Here is a 20,206-nt window from a genome sequence, read left to right as displayed (position 1 = left end):
CCCACCTGCTCCAACCTAGCCCTCCTCCAGAAACATTGGAACTACCTTTCCCAGAATCCTCAGCTGCAGTTCCCAGAATCTCTAGCTGTATTTCCCAGCATCTCCAGCTGGTAAAAATTCTTGTTCGGCAAATATTCTCATTACCTGTGCTTTACTCTTTCTCTACTATTTTAATTATGTGCTGGGTTTATTTATGACTGGGTTAACCTTTTGCAATGCCAGCATGGGGAATTCTGGGAGTTGAAGCCCACACATCTTAGAGTTGCTGAGGGTGAGAAACACTGCTCTAGATTTTTATTGATTTCTGTTATTGATATATATATCCATCCTTTTGGATGTTGCACCCCTCCCAAAATCCATCAGGATTGGGGTGGGCCATGCATATTGGGAAAATAAATAGTGAATAAACGTCAAAAGCAGTTCGGTGGTGGAACGCAGAGGATAACGGTGCTTTAGAAGAGGCAATGCTCTCCAACAGAGAACCCTTCAGTTGGAAGGGCCCATAGGGGTAAGTCCACCTCCCACCCCCGAATCCGAACTAGAGGACGCTGGACAGAAGACTGTCCAGCCTTTGCTGCTCCACCTCTAAGACACTCACCGTGCTGGCTGGGGAATCCTGGGAGTTGAAGACCACCAAGTTGCCCAGTTGGACAAACCGTGACTTAGAGGAACCGCGTCCCACTCCAACCAAAAATGGAAAAGATTTAGAGGGGGGTAACCAGCCCGCCCACGTCCCCGCAGCCACGCTTGCAAAGTGGATTTCCAAAATCTGGGGGCCAGGCGTATGCCCCTCTTGGGCCGCCAGGCGGATCTCCTCCCCCCTTAGCAGGTGCCTGCCCGCCCCCCCCCTTCTCTCCTCCGGAGACAGACAGGAACTCTTACATAAGGCCCTTATGCAACCCCCCCCCCGCCCCCGCTCTCGCCCCGAGGTCAGCAGCAGCTTCGCGCCTGTATCTTTTCAAAGACGCGAAGCATCTTCCCATTCCCCATTCATGAGACCGGGCACCGGCATCTCCAAAGCACGCAGGGGGAGGGGGTCACTACAGACTCCAGATGGGGGGGACTTCCATTAATCCGACGGTTGCCCCACATCTGGATCTTCTGGAGGGAGACTGACCTCTGTGGATGGAGACCAAGGAGTGGGGTAGAGAAAAAAGGCAAGGGCCCCCCGAATTCTCTTCGGCTTGCTCTCAAGTCCCCCCTCCCTTAGACGGAATGGACTATTCCGCCTTCCAGAAGCTATGAATGAAATATTTACCGCGAAAGGAAGGGAGCAAGCTATTCTAAAGGGGGGGGTCGTTTTTCACAACAGCTGCAAATTTATGGCTCATCGTACGGAGATACTCAGGGTCGTTGTTCTTTTTAAAAAAAGAAAAGGAAGAGGTGCGGGCCGCGCGTCGGAAGCAGCGAGGCCCCTTCGACTAGAGGGGAGAGGATTTCATATTTCTTTCTGTTCCTTCCCCCCCTTTCCATTTGGAAAATAGTTCAACCCATTCCAACCTCGTGGGCGGGAGCGCCGATTGGCTGGGCGCATTTTAAAGGGGAAGGCAAGGCGCGCTTTTTCTTCCCTCCGACCTTCCCTTCCCCTCGCTCCCTTTCCGCCTCAGCAGCTGCTGTTCGGGGGGTTGCAGTCCTCGGCCGCCCGCAGCTACGGGAGCCGGAAAGGCGGCGAACGTGAGCATTCGTCGAGCCCCGGGTCGGCGGGGCGGGCGGGATGAAGAGGGGGACTCCCCGCCCGCGGCGACAACGACGGCGAAGGTGGCGGCGGGGGCAGCCGCGGCTAGGCCCCGCCGCGGCGCTGCCATGGAAACGAGCGGCGACGGCGGCCGCAGAGGGACAGAAAGGGTGCCGGAGCGGCGCCTGAGGCGCGCCGAGCGCGAACGGGTCCCGCCGCCGCTGCTTCTGAGGGGCGCCGCTGCCGCCATGGACGGCAGGAGCGGCGGCGGCCGGCCGAGCCAGGCCGCGGCGGTGGCGGCGGCGGCTTCCCCCCCGCGCTACCGCTTAGTGGCGGAGATCGGGCGCGGCGCCTACGGCGTGGTCTACGAGGCGGTCTCGGGCCGCAGCGGCGCCCGCCTGGCCGTGAAGCGCCTGCGCTGCGACGCGCCCGAGAACGTGGAGCTGGCGCTGGCCGAGTTCTGGGCCCTGACCAGCCTGCGCCGCCACCACCCCAACGTGGTGCGCTTCGAGGAGTGCGTCCTGCAGCGCGACGGCCTGGGGCAGCGCATGAGCCACGGGAACAAGCAGAGCGCGCTCTACCTCCGCCTGGTCGAGACCTCCCTCAAAGGTGAGCCGGGCCCTCGCCCCGCGCCGCCGCGAGCGGGGTGGGGGGTCTGCGCGCTCGGTTTTGTAGTCCTGGGGCCGGCGGTAAAGGGGACGGCCAGGGCCCCGGAAGCCTGGCCAAGGTGAAGGGGTAAGCCCGTGGCGGGGTGGGGGGGCAGCTGACACGTGGAGAAGGGCCCCTGCCCTGCCCTGCCCTGCCCTGCCCTGCCCTGCCCTGCCCTGCAGAAAGGTGGGGTGCGTGCAAGGGGCATGATGCAGAGGGGCTTGGAAGAAGCGGGTAGGTCCTTAGCCAGGGCTCACTGGGGAGAGAGCCGTAGTACTACTATCATCATCCTGCAGCCAGCATGCCTAATGCACCTGCCTCCTATTTTCCCTACAACAACCCCATGGGGTGGGGTGGGCTGAGGGAGAGGGACTGGCCCAAGGTCACCCAGCTGGCTTTGTGCGGAATAGGACTAGAACTCACAGCCTCCCGGTTTCTAGGCTGCCCCCTGAACCGCTACACCAAACTGGCTCTCTGTTTGGGGAGCATCTTCAAGAACAGAGGGCCTCTTCGCAATAGTATCTTTTGTGCATGGGGTACACGCATGCCCTGGTTCTTGTTGGCCCAGAATTTAGTGGCCCTCAAAGTGTAATGGCTCAGAGCTTACTGGGAAGCTAAACACACCCATAAGTAATACCTGAAGAATAAGTCTTTGGATGTTGAGCTAGTCCTGCAGGCTAAGCCAAAAGGCACCTTAAGCAGCCTGCTACCCATCACTGTTAGTCATGCCCCCCATGGATAATGGCTCTTCTAGATGAAGAAAGGAAAGCTATCAAATCCCACCATTGGTTGGCTCAGTATAATGTTTATTGATTGATTGATTATGTGTTATCAAGTTGTTTTCGACTCCTAGCGACCACATAGATAGATTTTTTCTATGATGATCTGTCCCTAACCTGGCCTTTCAGGTCTTCTGAAGGTGCCCATCACCACTGTAACCAAGACCATCCACCTTGCTGCTGGTCCTCTTTCCTTCCACCTTTCCCAGCATTAGAGCCTTAGAATGTACCCCAGCCCTTTTCGTAATGAGATGCTCTGCATTTTAGATACAATAATAAGCTGTCCAGAGTGACTTTGGAGTTGGGTAGCTTAGACATTCAATAAATCCTGACCACTATCTATATCACCTGAAGCTGATGGCAGTTTTAGGACACTGGCTGAAGGTTCTCTGTTGGGGAAGAGTGGTCTATGATGGTGATAGCAACTTTCTAAGGTTTGGAGCTAGAACTTTAGAGTTAGGAAGGGCCATCCTCTGCTCTGTCCCAGAATCTAGAGCATCATTGACAAATGGAAACCTAGCCTCTCCCTGAGGGCATTCAGTGAAGGGGGGCTGGCCACCCCTCTGTTAATTCATTCCATTCTCAAGTTGCCAATAATATTTTTTTTTCCCTAGAGGTATACAAAAGGTGGTGTGAAATTTCTCCAAAGCATCTCATCCTTGACTGCAGCACTGCTGTTCCTAGTGCAAAATAGGCCATTTTGAATGTTTGAAATACTACCATAATTCTCAAGAAAGTCCATCTCACACTCAAACCAGTAGACTCAAACTGGGGCATGTTAGGTAATTGTGTACCTGAAAGGCATTGTGCACACTAATTTTAACATTCAGTTGGAACTGCCTTCCTGTAACTTAAATCCATTATTTTGTGTTGTGTATTCTAGAATATGAGAGCAGATGTTGACCCAAGAACCTTTCCTAGACCACTGTAAAAATGCTGGGAGTTTACCACGAACATTGAAGTTGCAATACAATCCATGTGAATCCTCTACTCTTGAGTTAGAGCTTTTTCAAGTCAGAAGAACCTTTTACACGCACTGTGTAGGATTGCTTGTGCGGAGGGGGCAAATCAGTCATGCAGGCCCATGTAGGAATCTGATTGACCAAACTGTTGTATCCAGGTCTTCTGGCAGTATTGGAATGAGATTAGGGTTGTATGGAGATATTGGCCTCTACAGCTCTCCCACCAGAGGTAGTTTTCTATACTTCTACCATGTGCAGTATTGGAATATGAGTAGTTTAACACAATTTCAGGAAAACTGAATTAAAATAGGACATTCTACAGTAATACTGTATATTAACTTCCCTATGGGAGCTATTATACAAAATTATCTGGAAGGCAATGTGGATTTGTTGTTTTTCAGCCTGTAGTCTTCATCTACATTTATACCTTGTATAAATACTAAATCTTTAGTATTTATACAAAGTGGGGGGCAAACTGTTTTAAAGAGTCATTGGTGGCACCAAATAGAAAAGAAGATCCTTCTTTTCTTTTCTTGGAAAGACAATGGAAGGGCTTTAGATCAAGGTCATTCTTTTCATTGTTTCAAGGCTCTGCAGTTTTATCTGAAACTTGGATGGTCCTCTTTAAATATGAATTTGCCAAATAACAAGGAAAGCCAAATGCTAACTTGGGCTTCCTACGGGCAGTTCTTCAGATTGTGGCTACCAGTGTTTTATTTCTCTATATTTAGTATAAATCCGGTTTTGAAAGGGCATCCTGTAGACTCAAGTGAACCTTAGCGTTTAATTGAGGACAGAACAGTGGAGGAAAGAGTGGGGAGGGAGCCACATGGCAGAGCGGTGTGCACGGTCACTGCATAACCATGCTTGGGCTTGCCTTCATGCACGTCATTGGGCATGCACTGTCTCTCTGAACAGAAGTGGCTTATTATAGATAAGCCAGACTCTTTCACGTGTCAGCCAGCCTGCTGCAGAGGTAATTCAGCTAGGGGACATGAAAGAACACACAGAGTGGCCAGATGGGCACTGAACATTGTGCAACATTCATTTGTTGGGCATCAGCAGTCTTTGTGCTTCTAGTTATATCATCAGTCATGTGGCTAATTGCTCGCCGTTATCTCTTGGGCATAATATGGCAAGTCAACACAGAATGAAATGAGGTGGTCACTGAATGTAATAATACTACATATTCCAGGTGATCTAGAAAAGGGGGTACTGATCCATCTGTTATTAAACTAATTGATGGATTGTCAAACATTTCTAAGGTGATGATAAGCTGTGGGTTAAAGCCTATGGCATAAGTGAAATCCATAGTTCTAGGCACATTTACTTGGAAGTATTCCCATTGTATTCCAGAAAGGTTACTTTTGTGTAATAAGATTCCAAAGTGTATATGGTATCCTGTTTATATAGGATAGGTATTCCAGTGTATAAACTAGCCCCCTCCAATGAGGGGCCCTCCATCTAGGTATGTTGAGCTACAATTGCCAGAATTTTCACAGCACACACCATTTTCCCTACTGGCTATAGATTCTGGGAGTTGTACCACAGCACATTTCAAAGGCCCCAGGTTGAAAAAAAAACTGCTTAAACTTTTTTATTATTATTATGTCATGCTTCTGGCTATAATTTTGCTTACCTGTAGCTGTGTTTGAGATGTGGCATCCAAATAGGATGAAAAAATTATTCAGAAAACTACTCTTAATCTAAAGCTGGGCATTTTAAATTTTAATTGTAAGTCAGCAAAATGGCATTTGGATGGGAATCTGATAAAACTCCCTGGAAATAAATAGTGAGATGTATAATAAGAGCTAGTCAGTTTTCTTTATTTTAGCTTTACAGGGCAATTGGGCAGAAAGAGATGGAACCCAGCTACTCCAGGCTTACTCATACAAATTGTACTTGGAAAGCTTGCTAAGTAACCAAGATACATAGATAAAATGATTAAATTATCACAGGATTTATCAAGAAGAAAATAATGCCCAATCAGTTCTTGTTGCATGAAAAAAGCTGGATTTATTTATTAATTGTATTTATAGTCCATGTACTCAGCCAAGTCACGTCAGTTTCATCTACTGTAAAAGGCCATCTGAGTAAGGTTTAGTATGGTTAGAAGCTGTCATTGTTCTCTTCAGGCTATTTGCACATGGCAAGCCTCATATGGTAGTGCCAGTTAAACATCTGGCAAATTTGCCCAAACTCTTACTTCATGAAGGTTCAAACCAGCAAAACCTGTTTAACCACAGTTGATATAGAATTAAAGAAAGAAGAAAGAGTAAGTGGCTAACAGCAGTGAAACATCTGCCCTCTAACGTCATCTCTTATAGTTACCTGCAGCCTGAGTTCCATATGCCAAAGTGCCATCTGCTGTGAATCTGTCCTTGCCAGGGCCTTGCTGCAGCTGGGAAAACACTGGCTTAGCTACTGATTTCTTTCTGAAGTCAGGGTGGGGTGGACTAGGTCTTTTGGAGAGACAGTTCCTTATGGGAATATTTTCTGAGTATTTACCTCATGGTCTGAAAGTCTAAATCTCAAAGCCCTCTTCACTCCAGCATCCTCATGGTGAATGAAGAAGCAGGGTTACTACAGTAGAACAACCTTATTTCTTAATTATCTAATCTGGAGGATTTAATGAATGACAGTCACTGTGACTTGTAAATTCTGACTGCCAAAGACCTTTCAGTTTTGAATGCAGCAATAGACTCTTCATAGCTTTGCTACTGCCTTTCCTCTCTATTTTTGTTTACCGGCAGAGATTAGGGATGAAATCCGAAAGTAGTGATGTGAAGAAGCACTGCCTTCTCTTTTTGTGAAATCAAGTCCTTTGATTCTTGGGGGTTATAGTTCACACCCATTATGATTATGTTTTTCTTTTCAACAAGCTTTCTTTCCTCATTGTTGACAAGGAAGCACAGCCAAATTTTGATAGGACCTTCAATTACCATAGTAATAGTCATGGTGACAGACATGTTTATGCAAATAACTAGCATTTTTCACTATCCTTAATTGCAGAAGCTGTTATCAAAAACCTGGATAGTTCTTTGTGTCAGCAACATTTAGTTATCCGTGGCTTATTCTGTTGGAAGATTAGTTATATTATCTCGTAAGCTTCCCAGGGTTTGACTCTAAAACTCTTTAACTCATATAAGGTAGAATGGCAGTGTGTTTCAGTTTCAGTTACATGAAGGCTTTAAGAAGAAAAAGTAAACTCATTCCTTAACCCAGTGTTGTCCAAACTTGGCCACTTTAAGATGAATGGACTTCAACTCCCAGAATTCCCCAGCCAACACTGCCTTAACCGGTATGATGATTTCTCAATGCCAGTAATAGGGATGGTTTCTAAAACCTTACTGTTATTTTGCATACACCCAGCAGCATGATGTGGCTACAAAAAAAGACAAATTAGGTTTTAGGATAGTTTTCGACTTCCAGGAAGTAATTGTTTTGCTTTATTCTGCTTTGGTCAGATGCCACCTTGAATCCCGTATCCAGTTCTGGCCATCACACTTTTAGTTAAGGTTCTATGGTCTTAGTCTTTTGTGCAACAGAACTGCTCAAATGAATTCTTACAAGCCGTTCTAACTGATTCCGAGTCACTCCATTTTGCCTAACGCAGTAACTATTTCTCCTGCTCTTTTCTCCCTCCCCAAGGCGAGAGAATCCTGGGCTATGCCGAAGAGCCTTGTTACCTGTGGTTCGTCATGGAGTACTGTGAAGGGGGAGACCTGAATCAGTACATTCTTTCTCGCAGACCAGATCCCGCCACCAACAAGAGTTTTATGCTCCAGCTGACCAGTGCCATCGCCTTCCTTCACAAGAACCACATTGTGCACAGGGACCTGAAGCCTGACAATATCCTGATCACGGAGCAGTCAGGGGCTCCTGTTCTCAAAGTAGCAGACTTTGGGCTCAGCAAAGTGTGTGCTGGCTTGACCGCTCGAGGCAAGGAGGGGGGGAACGATAACAAAAATGTGAATGTGAACAAGTACTGGTTGTCCTCTGCTTGCGGTTCAGACTTCTACATGGCTCCTGAGGTGTGGGAGGGACACTACACTGCCAAAGCAGACATCTTTGCCCTGGGCATCATTATTTGGGCAATGATTGAAAGGATAACGTTCATCGATGCCGAGACCAAGAAGGAACTCTTGGGGACTTACATCAAGCAGGGGACAGAGATTGTACCTGTCGGGGAAGCTCTGCTAGAAAACCCAAAGATGGAGTTGCACATTCCCCAGAAACGCAGGACTTCCATGTCTGAGGGAATCAAGCAGCTCTTGAAAGACATGTTGGCTGCTAACCCGCAAGACCGACCCGATGCCTTTGAGCTTGAATCCCGGATGGACCAGGTTACTTGTGCTGCTTAAACTCAGGTCAAAGTGTTGGTGGGCTCTGAAAACAGGGTAAGGGTGCTTCCACTTTTGTGCCTTGGTTACACTGCATGTTAAAATGATGTTCCCATTAATTCAAGTGCTTGAGGCTATTTCTGCTCTTGGTGGTAGCAGCAGGCTGAATTGCTGTGAAGTAGATCTTTGTTCTGGGGATACGGTGAACTGTATATAGAGGCAACTAGAGCTATGCCCCAATTTTAATATATTTTAATTGATGACATTGGCAGATAAGGTATGAATGAAGCAAACCATCTGTTTACTGTATATACTTGCGTATAAGCCCATCCACAGATAAGCTGACCCTTGAATTTTTAACCAAAATGCTGTAAAAAAATGCACCACTGGTGGATAAGCCAACCCTCAAAATTTTCATGTCTTAATTTTTACAATTGGCTTATCCATGGAAGGGTAATTTTTCGTGGTATTTTGGTTAAAAATTTGAGGGTCAGCTTATCCATGGATGAGCTTCTACACAAGTATATATAGTACTTACCTGTAGGCAGTTCTTTCTAAGATGTTTTCCAATTGCAATTTTGTAGGAACTGGTAGTAAAAAAAGTTTTCAAAATCACAGTGACTTGGGATATCTTAGTTGATTAAGAAGGTTTTAAATTGTGTGATTAAATTGCCTTTAATACTGTGGCCCTAAAGGAACACATTGCCACAGAAGAGTGACCTACTGTTTAGAAGGCAGATTCGGTCTTTCCTACCACTGCTGTGAATTTAGGGTCTGGGTCTGGCTGAAGAAATTGATGGAACTTTTCTTCTCTTTTTAAGTGAAAGGTGGGCTTGCTCTTAAGCTGTATGCGGAAAAGAGACACACTATATTCTGCAGACCAAGGCTGGCCAGCAGGGGAGTGAGGCTGGCTGTGGTTGACATCGCCCGTTGCTCACAAGTCAAAGAACCTAAGCAGGAGAGGTCTGCTTTTTCTGTTGGCTCCAAGCAAGGCCAGTGAACAACAGGGAGACATGCTGATGCCTGCCTCTAGAGACATTCCAGACATAGCAAAATGCTTTCCAAACATCACTGTGTCAGGAACATTCCCCTGCTTTTGCAGGCTCTGAAGTAGCACAGCAGATACTCCCTCACGCTGCACTCGTCAGCTTGCTGTTGGCATGTTTCTTGGCCTGGCAGCTGTATTTGTGGATCACCGCAGAAGGCAGCGGGGGAGCCTAATGATGGTCTGCAATTTTAAATAATTGCCCGGCTGCGGCCATGCAACCTCTGTGTTCTGCTAACTGGATTGAGCCATGATGGCTAAGGGGAATTCTTCTGTTTGAGGGGCGTGTACTGCTGCAAACTGACTTATGAAACAACAGTTTGAGAAATCTTCCTGTCTTCTGCCTGCTGCTTTCAGTTTTTCCAAAAGCGTCTCATTCATTGTGGAGAAATGGAACATGAAAGCCAACAGGCCATTGAACTAATGCTGTAGGATTCTTAAGGCATTCAGCTCTTCCCAGAAAGGATGATCCTTGTGCTTGCCCCATAAACTGAGTTGCACTGTCCTTGTCTGATTCCAGAGGAGATAGTAATTTCTGAAAGAAATAAAAACCTAGGTGTGTTACACAAAGAGTTACAGTACACATTTTCTTCATTAAGGCAACAGTCCATTAGCAGCACTTGGACTGTTGCACTTGTTTATATATTTATTTATTTATATTTCAAATGTAGACACTGATTGGGCACCTTGAATGCCAAATTGAGGGGTGAGTCTTCCGTTCTCTTGGTGCATCTATTCCCACTCCTCTCTTGGGGCAGCTTACCCATAGTGCAAGCTGTGCAACAGATTGTTGAAGGGGTTTCTTTCTGGGGTATTCCTCACCTGATGTTTCTTCACTGTAACTTGGCTTCCTAAGTGGTTGGTCCTCAGTATAGTTGGTCTTGTTTGTTTCCCATTCCCATGGCTAAAGAGGTCCCGTTCTACACTCTCTCTCCTTTCCTCCCATGTCTGCCTACAGTGGCCATCTGTGCCTCTCTGCACTACCTTGGCAAGGAGGGAGAATCCTCCAAGACCGAAGGGGTTAATTTGATAGAAACTTTGTCCCTGTGACAGATCATCATGGCTTAGTGAGGAAGCTGGCTTCTCTAAATCTGAATTAGACTCGTTTCCATTCCAGGCACTGCGTGCTGATCATGGGAGGACACTTAAATGGTTGCCAACTTTATGTAGAGCCAAAAAACTCAGCCTGGGTTATTGGAAAAAGTTGTTATTTTTAACAAGATGTTTCCAAATGCTGCTTCAGTGTGTGAAAGCTATGGCAAGGAAAATGCTAATTCTTGTGTAATCAGGACTTTGGTTCTTTGTTCTGCTGGAATAGAAGCGAGCCACTTTTCAACCTTGGGGGTGGGAGGCATGTGAGGACCACATGGGATATAGTCAATGGTATTGTAAATGTCTTTGGATTAGGGAGGGCTGAAATTTTCAGAACAACCCTTTGTTGGGGAGATTAACAGACAGCTGAATTTGTCTCAATTTTGAGGGAACGGTTGGGTGCCTTTAAAAAGTGCCTTGCAGTTTTTGCCCCCAAATGTGAAGAAAAGAGTATGAAAGTGGCTGTCTTTCTACAGAGCGGTCTGGAGGATTTTATTCACTCAAGGAGGGGGGGTGTCACCCCTAGGCAATCCACCCCTGTGCCGGGATGAAGTGGCAGAATCCAGAAAGCAAGTCAGTTTGATTCTTAGCAGGAATGTGATAGCTGATGCTATGTAATGCGAATGTGGGCATTTTTAAGATGAAGAAGGCTAGGAAGAGATGCCCACTGAGAGGAAACCTTCATAACTTCCTTGAACTGAAAGCACAGTGGGGCGTCTGCCACAGGCTCAGTAGAGCACTTCCATTGCCTGACTGGAACCTGGCCAACGCACAAGGTTCCTGGGCAGCATTTGTGCTGGTGGGTCACATGTTGCATGACCCGTCCCACTCGGTGGCAGAAGGAAAGCCCCATCCAGTCCTCCCTAGAAAGACTGCGTGAAAAAGATCCTCCCTGTCTTGCCTCCCAGCTCCTGCTGTTGCGACCACTTTGCCCTCAAGCATGCGTTCCAGAAAGCATGTTAAAAAGGGATGCATTGGTCGTACATCAGTTGAGAATGCAATTTGGATTAAAACCTGAGCATCTGAAGCCCTTTACTGAATAGCTGTTCTGAAATGAAGCTTGGATGTGGTATTTTGCAGGAATTGATTTTTGTTGTTTTTAGTTGTTTATAATTTAACATGGATACCCACTGCTATTTCAATCTATGGGCACGGTATTGTTTAAAATAATAAATAAGGATAATATTGACCAAGCTCGGTATCAAAATAGCGAGTATCCAAGGAGTGCTACTTTTTGTCAGCTGAACTGTCTCATTTAGACCTTCAACTTTTGCAGGGAGCAGAGGGGGAACCTTTAAACCTGTTTGCCATTCTTTGGCCCTGCTGCAATCCAAATGCAACTAGTGTTTCCATTCTCATTCCGTATCTCTTCTAGAAATGCCACATGCTTTGAGACTAATACCAGTAAAAAGAGTGAAGTTTTCATCCCCAGGACGTGGCTATACCTTTTAAGAGTATCTATCCTGGCCCAAAGCTTTTCTTCCTTTTTGCACCTGTCTGCTTCTCCGCTGAGGAACACAGATGATTCTCTGGATTACGTAATGATTGCTGTATCTCCAGACTGTTTATTAGAACATCAAAGTCACGAAGGAATGCTTTTCTTCCTCTTGGGCACTTTAGGAGCGATGATGTTGCCTTCAGTATCTCTGTTTCCTTTTCCCTATTTGGCTGGTCCACCAGCCCCCTTTTTGAATAGTCTGCATATGCCATTTGTGATCATTCATGTGCCAATAACATCATGATGCAGGGTTGCATAACCAGGCTGTACCCTCAGGGGAAATCCTTCCTGTATTTCTCTTCAGAATGGGAAATGTAAGTCCAATAAACACAAAAAGGGACAGATCTGCCCCTTGGCTGTTTGTTCAGAGGCCTTGCTGTCTGGTCTAGCCTCCTTGCCGTGAGCTGAGCCAGGAATGAGTCTTCGCTGAAGCACAACCGCAGTGAAAGAGAGCTGCCCCTTACATAACAGAAAAGGAGGAGACACCCTGGCTGACCCTTTGCGTGCTTCCAAGTGAAAGGACTGCCTTGTGTACACAGACTTGGTTGCTGTTCTGTCAGATGGAGCAGTCTGTCTTTTGGTCTCCTGGGAAGGTGATTTCTTACCATGACAGAATCCCTTTAAGCAGGGTTCCTCAACTCTGGCAATTTTAAGACGGGTGGACTTCAACTTCCAGAATTCCTTGCTGGCTGGGGAATTCTGGGAGTTGAAGTCCACCTGTCTTAAAGTTGCCAGGGTTGAGGAACCCTGCCTTTAAGGACTGTCTTGCAGCCAGACTTGTGTGAGCGGTCACGTTTGCACTCTGGTTCAGTTATTTATTACAGCTGGCTTGTAAGTCTAAATTTTGTTATATTGAGCCACATTACTAAGGCTTGAACCCACTACAAAGCCTTGCAAGGCTCGGGTGACCGTCCTCATTACCTTCTACTTGCTGAGTGTCTTTCAATTCCTCATGCCAGGTCTTGGAGCTGTGGGCTCCACAAGATTTGTCTGCATTCAGGAGTTGATGTGAGCTGAAAGTTGTCTCAGCACACTTGAGGATTCTTGGCTTGGCATAGACCTCTTCTAGGATAAGCAATCATGTAAACAACTACATGGGTGTTTGGCTCCCTAGAGATCCACAATGAACTGTGGACGACCTTAGGTAGGAGAAGGGGAAAAGGAGAGACGTGCTCTATGTTTCTTGTTAACCTAGTAGATCAAAAAAAAAAAAAGAACAGGAAAATAAGTTGCTGAAATAAGCTCCATTTTTCACACATCACTAGACATAACTTTGGAACTCAAGACAAGAAAAAGACTGAATAAGTATTCTATCCCCTTGTTGCTGGCAGGAGGAAGCTGGGTTCAGAGATGTCTGTGCCAGTCCTTGCAAAAGGAATTCTCTTCCCTGGCTCAGGGCTACTCTGGCCCCTTCTCCTTTGATGGATGTTTCAGTTGAACCCAGCAGGGTTGACTGCCTACTCTGACAAGTCTGTGCATGCAGTCTGTTGCTCTGCACCCGAGATTCAGGAGCACGTGTTTCCTACTCTTAGCCTGGTCAGTTAATTCTGATGTACCAGCCTTTTGTTTTACCTGGCAGGGCTGGGAATAAATCTTTGCTTCCATTGGCACAACCAGCATCCTTAACTCTTGCAAAAGCTGGTGTAATATGTATTGCCGTGACAGAACTGGGTACCCACACACTCTTCCTCAGTTAATTACTTGAAACTCACATTGACTGGTCTTTGTGATCTTGACCAAGTATGGTTATATAGAGTTGCCTCTCAATAAAGAACCCGGTTCTCCCAACTTAGTATAATAGGTAATCAATTTTGCATAAATCTTATTTCGGTTTTGGGAGTTTTGCAAGGTTTTAGAATATCTGGACAAGAGCTGTCATGACAGAAGATAGGAACATTGTTGAGAAAACCTGAATGCTGCCTCGCATCTATAAGCCTTTAAATATTTGACTTGATTGGTAAAAATTGGAGTTATCTTGTATTTATGGTCCTGCGCATTGGAAGGATTTTGCCAAATCAGACCTTCCAGAACTGTCCAGCAGCACATTCTTTGCCTTCCAGCATTTTTATCAGAAGTTTATCTGCTTTTCTGCTTTAGCTGATCCTGTAAAATAGCTGGTCCTGCTTTGCTTGATGTTATGCTAATTACAGCAGCCTCAGCTGAATTCTCCTCTCCTAAGGGACCAATTTTGACACTCTGGCTCCAGTTTCAGAAACACTCTTGCCAAATCCAGCAAGAAAATTAAAGCATGAGAAAACCCATTTCTAATTATTGCATACTTTTAACCATTGTTTTCTTCATAAGACTTCCTGCGACTAATTGGGCTTTCCACTGGGGGTGGTGGGGGAGGATTGTCCCAAGAAACTTGGCTACTGAGTTTGGATGCAGAAGCAAGTGCCAGTCCAACCTTGGTTTCCCTCGTGACTCAAGTGACTTGGGAGGCAAAATGTGTGACTTACCAATTATGCAATTGGCTTGGATGCCTGTTTATGTTCCTGGCCTGGCTATCAAGGTAGTGAGATGTCAGCAGTCCTGGTGCAGCTGGTTTTATTTTGTCAGTTTAGTAAAGAGCTTTTTGCATGTATTAACTTGGAAGCATTGTACATTTCTAAAGCTATTAAAAGTGCAATGGAAACTTAATGCTGCTATTCTTCACATATTTAACACCACCCATTTAGTACTGAATTTGTCATACGGTTTTCCTGATTTTAAACTTTGTGCTTTGTTGATTTTAGACACCTGAGACACCTCCCTGTACTCCTCGCTTCATTTGCACCACCTTCTTTTCATTCATTTATTCCCAATGACTGTACAAAAATAAATTACAATCCTCCCAAATGATGTTATATCTTTAAAAAGGAAACAAAAAATAAATAAAATTCATAGGAAAGAAAAGATCAAAGCCCAGCAAGAATGGAAGGTTCTTGAACCGATGAAGCACAGACAGAAGCGTGCTATGGGTTGAAAGAGATCCAGATTAACAGCTGGGTGGATCTTCTTTTTTACTTGTATGTGTAAGGTGCTTTACAGTAGTTGGGTGACTTTGTTGTCAGTAACAATGCTGGGTTGGGAAATTTAAAAATGAGGATGCCAGCCTCATGTGAGAGACCTGTGTGGACTCCTGTGCAACTTGTTCTGCATTCAATAAACAGTTTTGCTCCTGCAGACTATCCTTTGGACCAAGCTGAATATGCTGCATCATTTAGTCATTTTTCCCCCCTGTTGGCTTCTTGGTTCTCTCTGAGCTTGGTTGTTTTCCTGAAGACATTTCATGACCAGGCTAGGTAACAACATTAGTGCAGCACAGGGTGGAATTTGCTGGTGGTTTATATAGAGTAGTTTGCCCTGCCAGTCTTGGTTGGGGTGCGGTTACAATCTTTCTTGATATTCCTTGATTATGTGCCATCAAGTCAGTGTCAACTCTTAATGACCACACGGAAAGAGTTTCTCCATGATGATCTGTCCCTTACTTGGTCCTTCAGCTCTTCCAGGGGTGCCTGCATTGCCACTGTAACTGAGTCCATCCACCTCGCTGCTGGTCGTCCTCCTCTTCTCTTTCCTTCCACCTTCCCCAGCATTAGAGCTTCTCCAGAGAGCTGGGTCTTTGCACAATGTGCCCAAAGTAAGATAACTTGGGCCTGGTCATTTGTACCTTGAGTGAGAACGCTGGGTTGGATTTGTTCAGTGACCCATTTGTTTGTTTTCTTAGCTATCCACGGTATTTTCAGGAGTCTTCTCCAGCACCAAAGTTCAAAAGTGTCAATGCTGTTCCTATCCTGCTTCTTCAAAGTCCTTGATTAGGGTATGGTTTCTTCCCTGATTGTTTATCTGATGCTGTTTTCTGTTTATCTGGGTGTTGGCTGCTTTTTCCCCATGAACAACATCTGCAGTATTGAAAAGTGAGTGTTTGGCTGCAAGATGATTAAATAATTGCTTTGGCCCTTGTCAGCGAAGTGAGCCTCTCGAGAGATGGTGGCTGCTTTCTCTGCGATGCGACAGTGCTGAAACAATATAATTAGAAGATACAAACTGGTGCTACAGTGATCGTGTTCCAACGTAATCTGCAAAGCAAGACACACCAAACTGAACACATCTTGTGAATAAAGCTGGAGTCATTTCCCATTTGTTCTTTTTTCTCATATATTAATATACTTTTTAATGAAGTGGTCTCAAACCATTAGGTGACAAATTTATATTGAAGGAACATGTACCAAGAACGCAAATTATGTTACATGTTCACAGTGTGATATGAAATCTTGGTACATCTCTTACGAACTCTGCAAGAGGTTCCTTATGACACATTGCTAAGCAATGCAAAAGGCAGTTTTTGAAAAAGATTGTTTGTTGTTCATTGCCCTTGCTCTTTCAGGAAAAGGAGAAATTCAAGAATTTAATTCAAATTAAATTCTTCCTGAGAAGATTCCCTCACGTTGTCAAAGCCATGAAATTAAAACTGAAATGATAGCACTTGCATACATTTAAAGTCTATCTGTTCATAGAGCTTTTCTTCAGCTTGGCTTGGCACTGAATTTGGCCTTTTTTGTCCTAAGCCCAATTTAACACGATCTGCACGGGGGTCTCTGCTGTTGTCATAAATATGCTGTCAGTTCTAGAGATTTCAAGCTGACAATTGTGCCTCTTCCAGCAATAAATGTCACATTCAGTGGGTCTGAACCCTTATATATGATGTTGTCCTGTGGCCAAACAAAGAGCTGGGCCAGACATATTGGTCTAGCACTCAGAGAAGGCTTGAATGTATATTCTGGGGTGGCCCAAATAATATTGTACAGTGTACACTTCTTTTCTAAGCACATCAGGTTTTCACAGTGAAGATCGATATCTTCCACCTAAACAGAGGATTAGGGCAGCATGTCATGCTTTCATGGGAGGCTTGGGATGACCCCCATGTTTGTGGGTTCGTTGTATAGCCACCCAGAGTCACATATGTGAGATAAATAGTTCAATTTTGGGGGTAAGGATGCTTGACCGGCACCTAGCACGTCTTGGATCTCAACAAGATGTTAGGTGTTGTACAGATGCTGTGTGGACAGCTCTGTGGCCTTGGATTACATGAGGCTAACAGGGGCACCACTTTGATTGAGCACCCCTTCAGCACGAGCTGCATCAGAGTGATTGCTGCAAGGAGTTTTTGGCAGCCTTCCACCCAACTGCAGAAGGCGCTTCCAGCCATGAGGCCGGCTTCAGCGTCTGTGTTTTTTTTCAAGGCAAGGCACCACCTCATGTCCAGTCACTCCTGCCCTAAGACTTGCAGCAGCTCTGCAGCAGCTCTTCACGCGGGGCTAGTATGTGAATTGTGATGGCTGAACGCTTTCTTTAGGACATACGTTCCCACTTATTTTTTCATTTCTCTGAATATTGGCTATAATTTATAGAGTGAGAGTAAGCTTGGCTGGGCCTGGAGTGTACTATGGAGGTTTATAGAGAATGCAGTACTGGATGTGTGGGTGACCACATGTAACTGTCCAGTTGTATCCCACCATTTAGGTGTAAAAGTGTTTTCCCCCCATTCAGCTGGTTCCCTTCTCAAATATCCCTTTCTCTCTGGTATAACAAGTAGGCTTTGCTATGTAGAGAACAGGAAAGGAAGCTTGGCCAAAATCTATAAAGGTAAGTGTTACAGTTGCACAGCAAGTTTCACCTTTTAAAAAGAAGGGTGCTATTTCTGAGTAAAGGTCTGGTAGCAGAAACCAAGGGCCTATTTTCTCATTAGACACGGATGAGTATATCTTTGGCTTGCTTCCAATAACCCACAATTTCTACTGGCAGATAACTGGATGACCTTCCTCCTTTGAGAAGGGTAATGGTCAGAATTGGGTCATACTGAATGTCTCTTCTCTGTCAAGGAAAACATGAAAGGAGAACTCTGATTCCATGAAAGGGGAGGAGGAGTTGTTCTCAGGGAGCCCAAATTTATTAAGGAATTTCAGAAAACTAAGTTTGTTTCTTCGGTGGCATTTAGGAATCAGCAAAGTTTAGACCCTTCGCCATACAGCTTCTCCATAATCGGTTTTTGCTGATCTTTAGCATAATTATTTTAAATTAATAAATATGAGTACAAGGACCCAATAATACATGTTTCGTGAATGCTTTTCTTTTCTTTTCTTACAGGATTTCTTACAGGGACCTACAGTCTCCATGACGTACATGCATAGAGCAAGCTGAGAAGGGTCTGTCCTGGACTCTGGTACCGTGAAGCTTTGAGACTCGTCTTGAAGCCCCATGAGATACAAGGAAGACAGGAGCTACTGTAACCTATTTCATTATGAGACTATTAAAGTTCATCCTTTTTTACATTTCCCCCTTTCTTTCTCTCCTGCCAGTTCAGCTTCGCCTGTTCACTTGATCTGTGCAGTACATTTGGAATTCCTCTTTAACCTAAACAAAATACTGAAGAAGAAAAAAAAATCTGCAAATAATTTTCTGTTGCTGCTACTGCTAAGTACCAGAACTCTGGGCCAAAATGTGTTTTCTCTTCATGTTGTTGAGCAGGGTGATATTGAGTTGAGAGTATTGAGGGCTGTGGCAAAGTACTTTTTTTGTTTTTTTGGTCTCTGGTTGCTGCTGCTTAGCCCTTAAAGCTAGAAACATGACTGAATAAATCTTTCTCCTGCTCCCCTTTTTAAAAATGTCCTGCATCAGGGGACCTAAATGTGTGATATCTGATAGGGACATTAAGGCAGACCCCCCACGTTGAAGGTGGCCCCTGAGTTAGAAACTCAGTTCTGACCATCATAGGACCCTGTGTTTCTGTGTGCCAAATTTCACAGGTCAAGAAAGGGGGTGTGGTGTTTAGAAATGATGGCAGGCGTCCACAGAAATTATCTTTATGTAGAAAATGCTATCAAAAGCCTGTATCTGCTGGGGTTAGTAGCTTGCTTGGTTGGTCTTTGGCTGGCCAAGATTCAGCCAGCCTGAGATCAAGTGGATATCTTAACATCCGGCTCAATCTTTTCCTAGTTTAGATCATTTAAGCATTCAGTCTATTTGAAGGTTCTTCCCTTGCTGTAGAGGCCTACAAAGGCACAGTCCCTTTCTTGCATCTACGGGTTTTTCAGTGTGAGCAGTATCTTTCCCACCACTATAGCCATCACTTGTGTATATTTATGCATACACCAAGATTAGTCCTGATTTGAAACAATGTCCTAAGTAGCTCTCCCCTAAAACGCTCCTTATCATTCCATTGTTCTTAAAGATTTAGCTTTATTCAAAGCAGTTATATTCATTCAAAGCTGTTGGCAAGCTTGGTGTCATGTCTCTGAGTGGAAGTCGTGACACTAAGCTTCCCAACAGGGGAATATTCTGAATATTCTGTCCTAGCGCTTCCTTAAATCGGTCTTAGGTTGGTCTTTGCAATTACCACTGTTCGTTCAGCAGCAGTGAAGACACGGTTGGATCAGCGCATTAAAACTGAATCAACGCTTTGTCCTCCTCCCCTGGTAAGATGAACTCTGTAATTTAAATTGCTACAGAGGTTATCCATAAGATTCTGAAGGAGTGCTTTGCTATAGCTATTGGAATGCATTTGCTCCATAAAACATGGGCATTCCTTAGTTATATGCAGCCAGAATTAGACCATGAATATCAGTCTCATGGTGGATGATATGTGAAAAGCTTACAAAGCTTTTCATTTGCAAGTCCTTCCGTAAGCTCTTCTACGCAGCCATATTTATGACTGATGAGAAAGACATTCTTTCAAGAAGCTCAGAAGAGTCCCTTTTGAGTTTGGAATCCAAGATAAGCTAGAACTATTTTCCCAGAGAAGTTTCATCCTAAACTTGACTTTAGCCATCTGAACTATCCAGTCTGGAGGAAAAGAGTTTGATCCAAATTTGGGTTTTTGAGGCACCAGCCATTTTTTGAACTGTTGCCCTTAAGATTTGGGGACTAAATTCGCATATATAGATTATCCTCAGACCAGTTGGTAAATTCAGCCATGCAGGTCCTAGGGCACAAGCCATGTTATATTACGTGTCAAAGAGTATGAGCATTTGTGTAAAACATTGCTCAAACAAAGGAGCCCTTGCATTTCACTTCTGCACTTTGAGGGATGTTTGTGTGTGTGGAGGAAGCCTCATGAAATGCCAAGGCTTTATCCCTCTGGAAGACTGTTCAAGTAAACAGCCCTTTGCAGCTGAACTCATCC

The 20,206-nt window shown here is 45.0% G+C and overlaps 1 protein-coding gene across 1 annotated transcript; it reads left to right on the top strand.

Annotated features, from left to right (window-relative positions):
* The first annotated feature begins 1,564 nt into the window (after positions 1–1,564).
* On the top strand, positions 1,565–18,352 carry LOC103053872 (serine/threonine-protein kinase 35). The gene is made up of 3 exons (XM_088153535.1): positions 1,565–2,284; positions 7,716–8,464; positions 18,172–18,352. Exons 1-2 carry the CDS (start codon positions 1,804–1,806, stop codon positions 8,426–8,428), a joined length of 1,194 nt encoding a protein of 397 aa, XP_088009661.1. The 5' UTR covers positions 1,565–1,803; the 3' UTR covers positions 8,429–8,464; positions 18,172–18,352.
* Positions 18,353–20,206: the final 1,854 nt, after the last annotated feature.

This window comes from Python bivittatus, unplaced genomic scaffold (genome assembly GCF_059951505.1).
Source record: "Python bivittatus isolate LINGU-HERP-01145 unplaced genomic scaffold, Pbiv_v1 ctg000700_np1212, whole genome shotgun sequence".
NCBI classification, from domain to species: Eukaryota; Metazoa; Chordata; class Lepidosauria; order Squamata; family Pythonidae; genus Python; species Python bivittatus.
Note: the sequence above shows the minus strand (reverse complement) of the source record. Positions and strands in the feature narration are given on the sequence as shown.

Coding starts and splice junctions, on each gene's coding strand:
- LOC103053872 (XM_088153535.1), top strand. CDS start 1,804: ATGGAAACGAGCGGCGACGGCGGCCGCAGAGGGACAGAAAGGGTGCCG. Junction 2,285..7,715: donor GGTCGAGACCTCCCTCAAAG/GTGAGCCGGGCC, acceptor TCCCTCCCCAAG/GCGAGAGAATCCTGGGCTAT.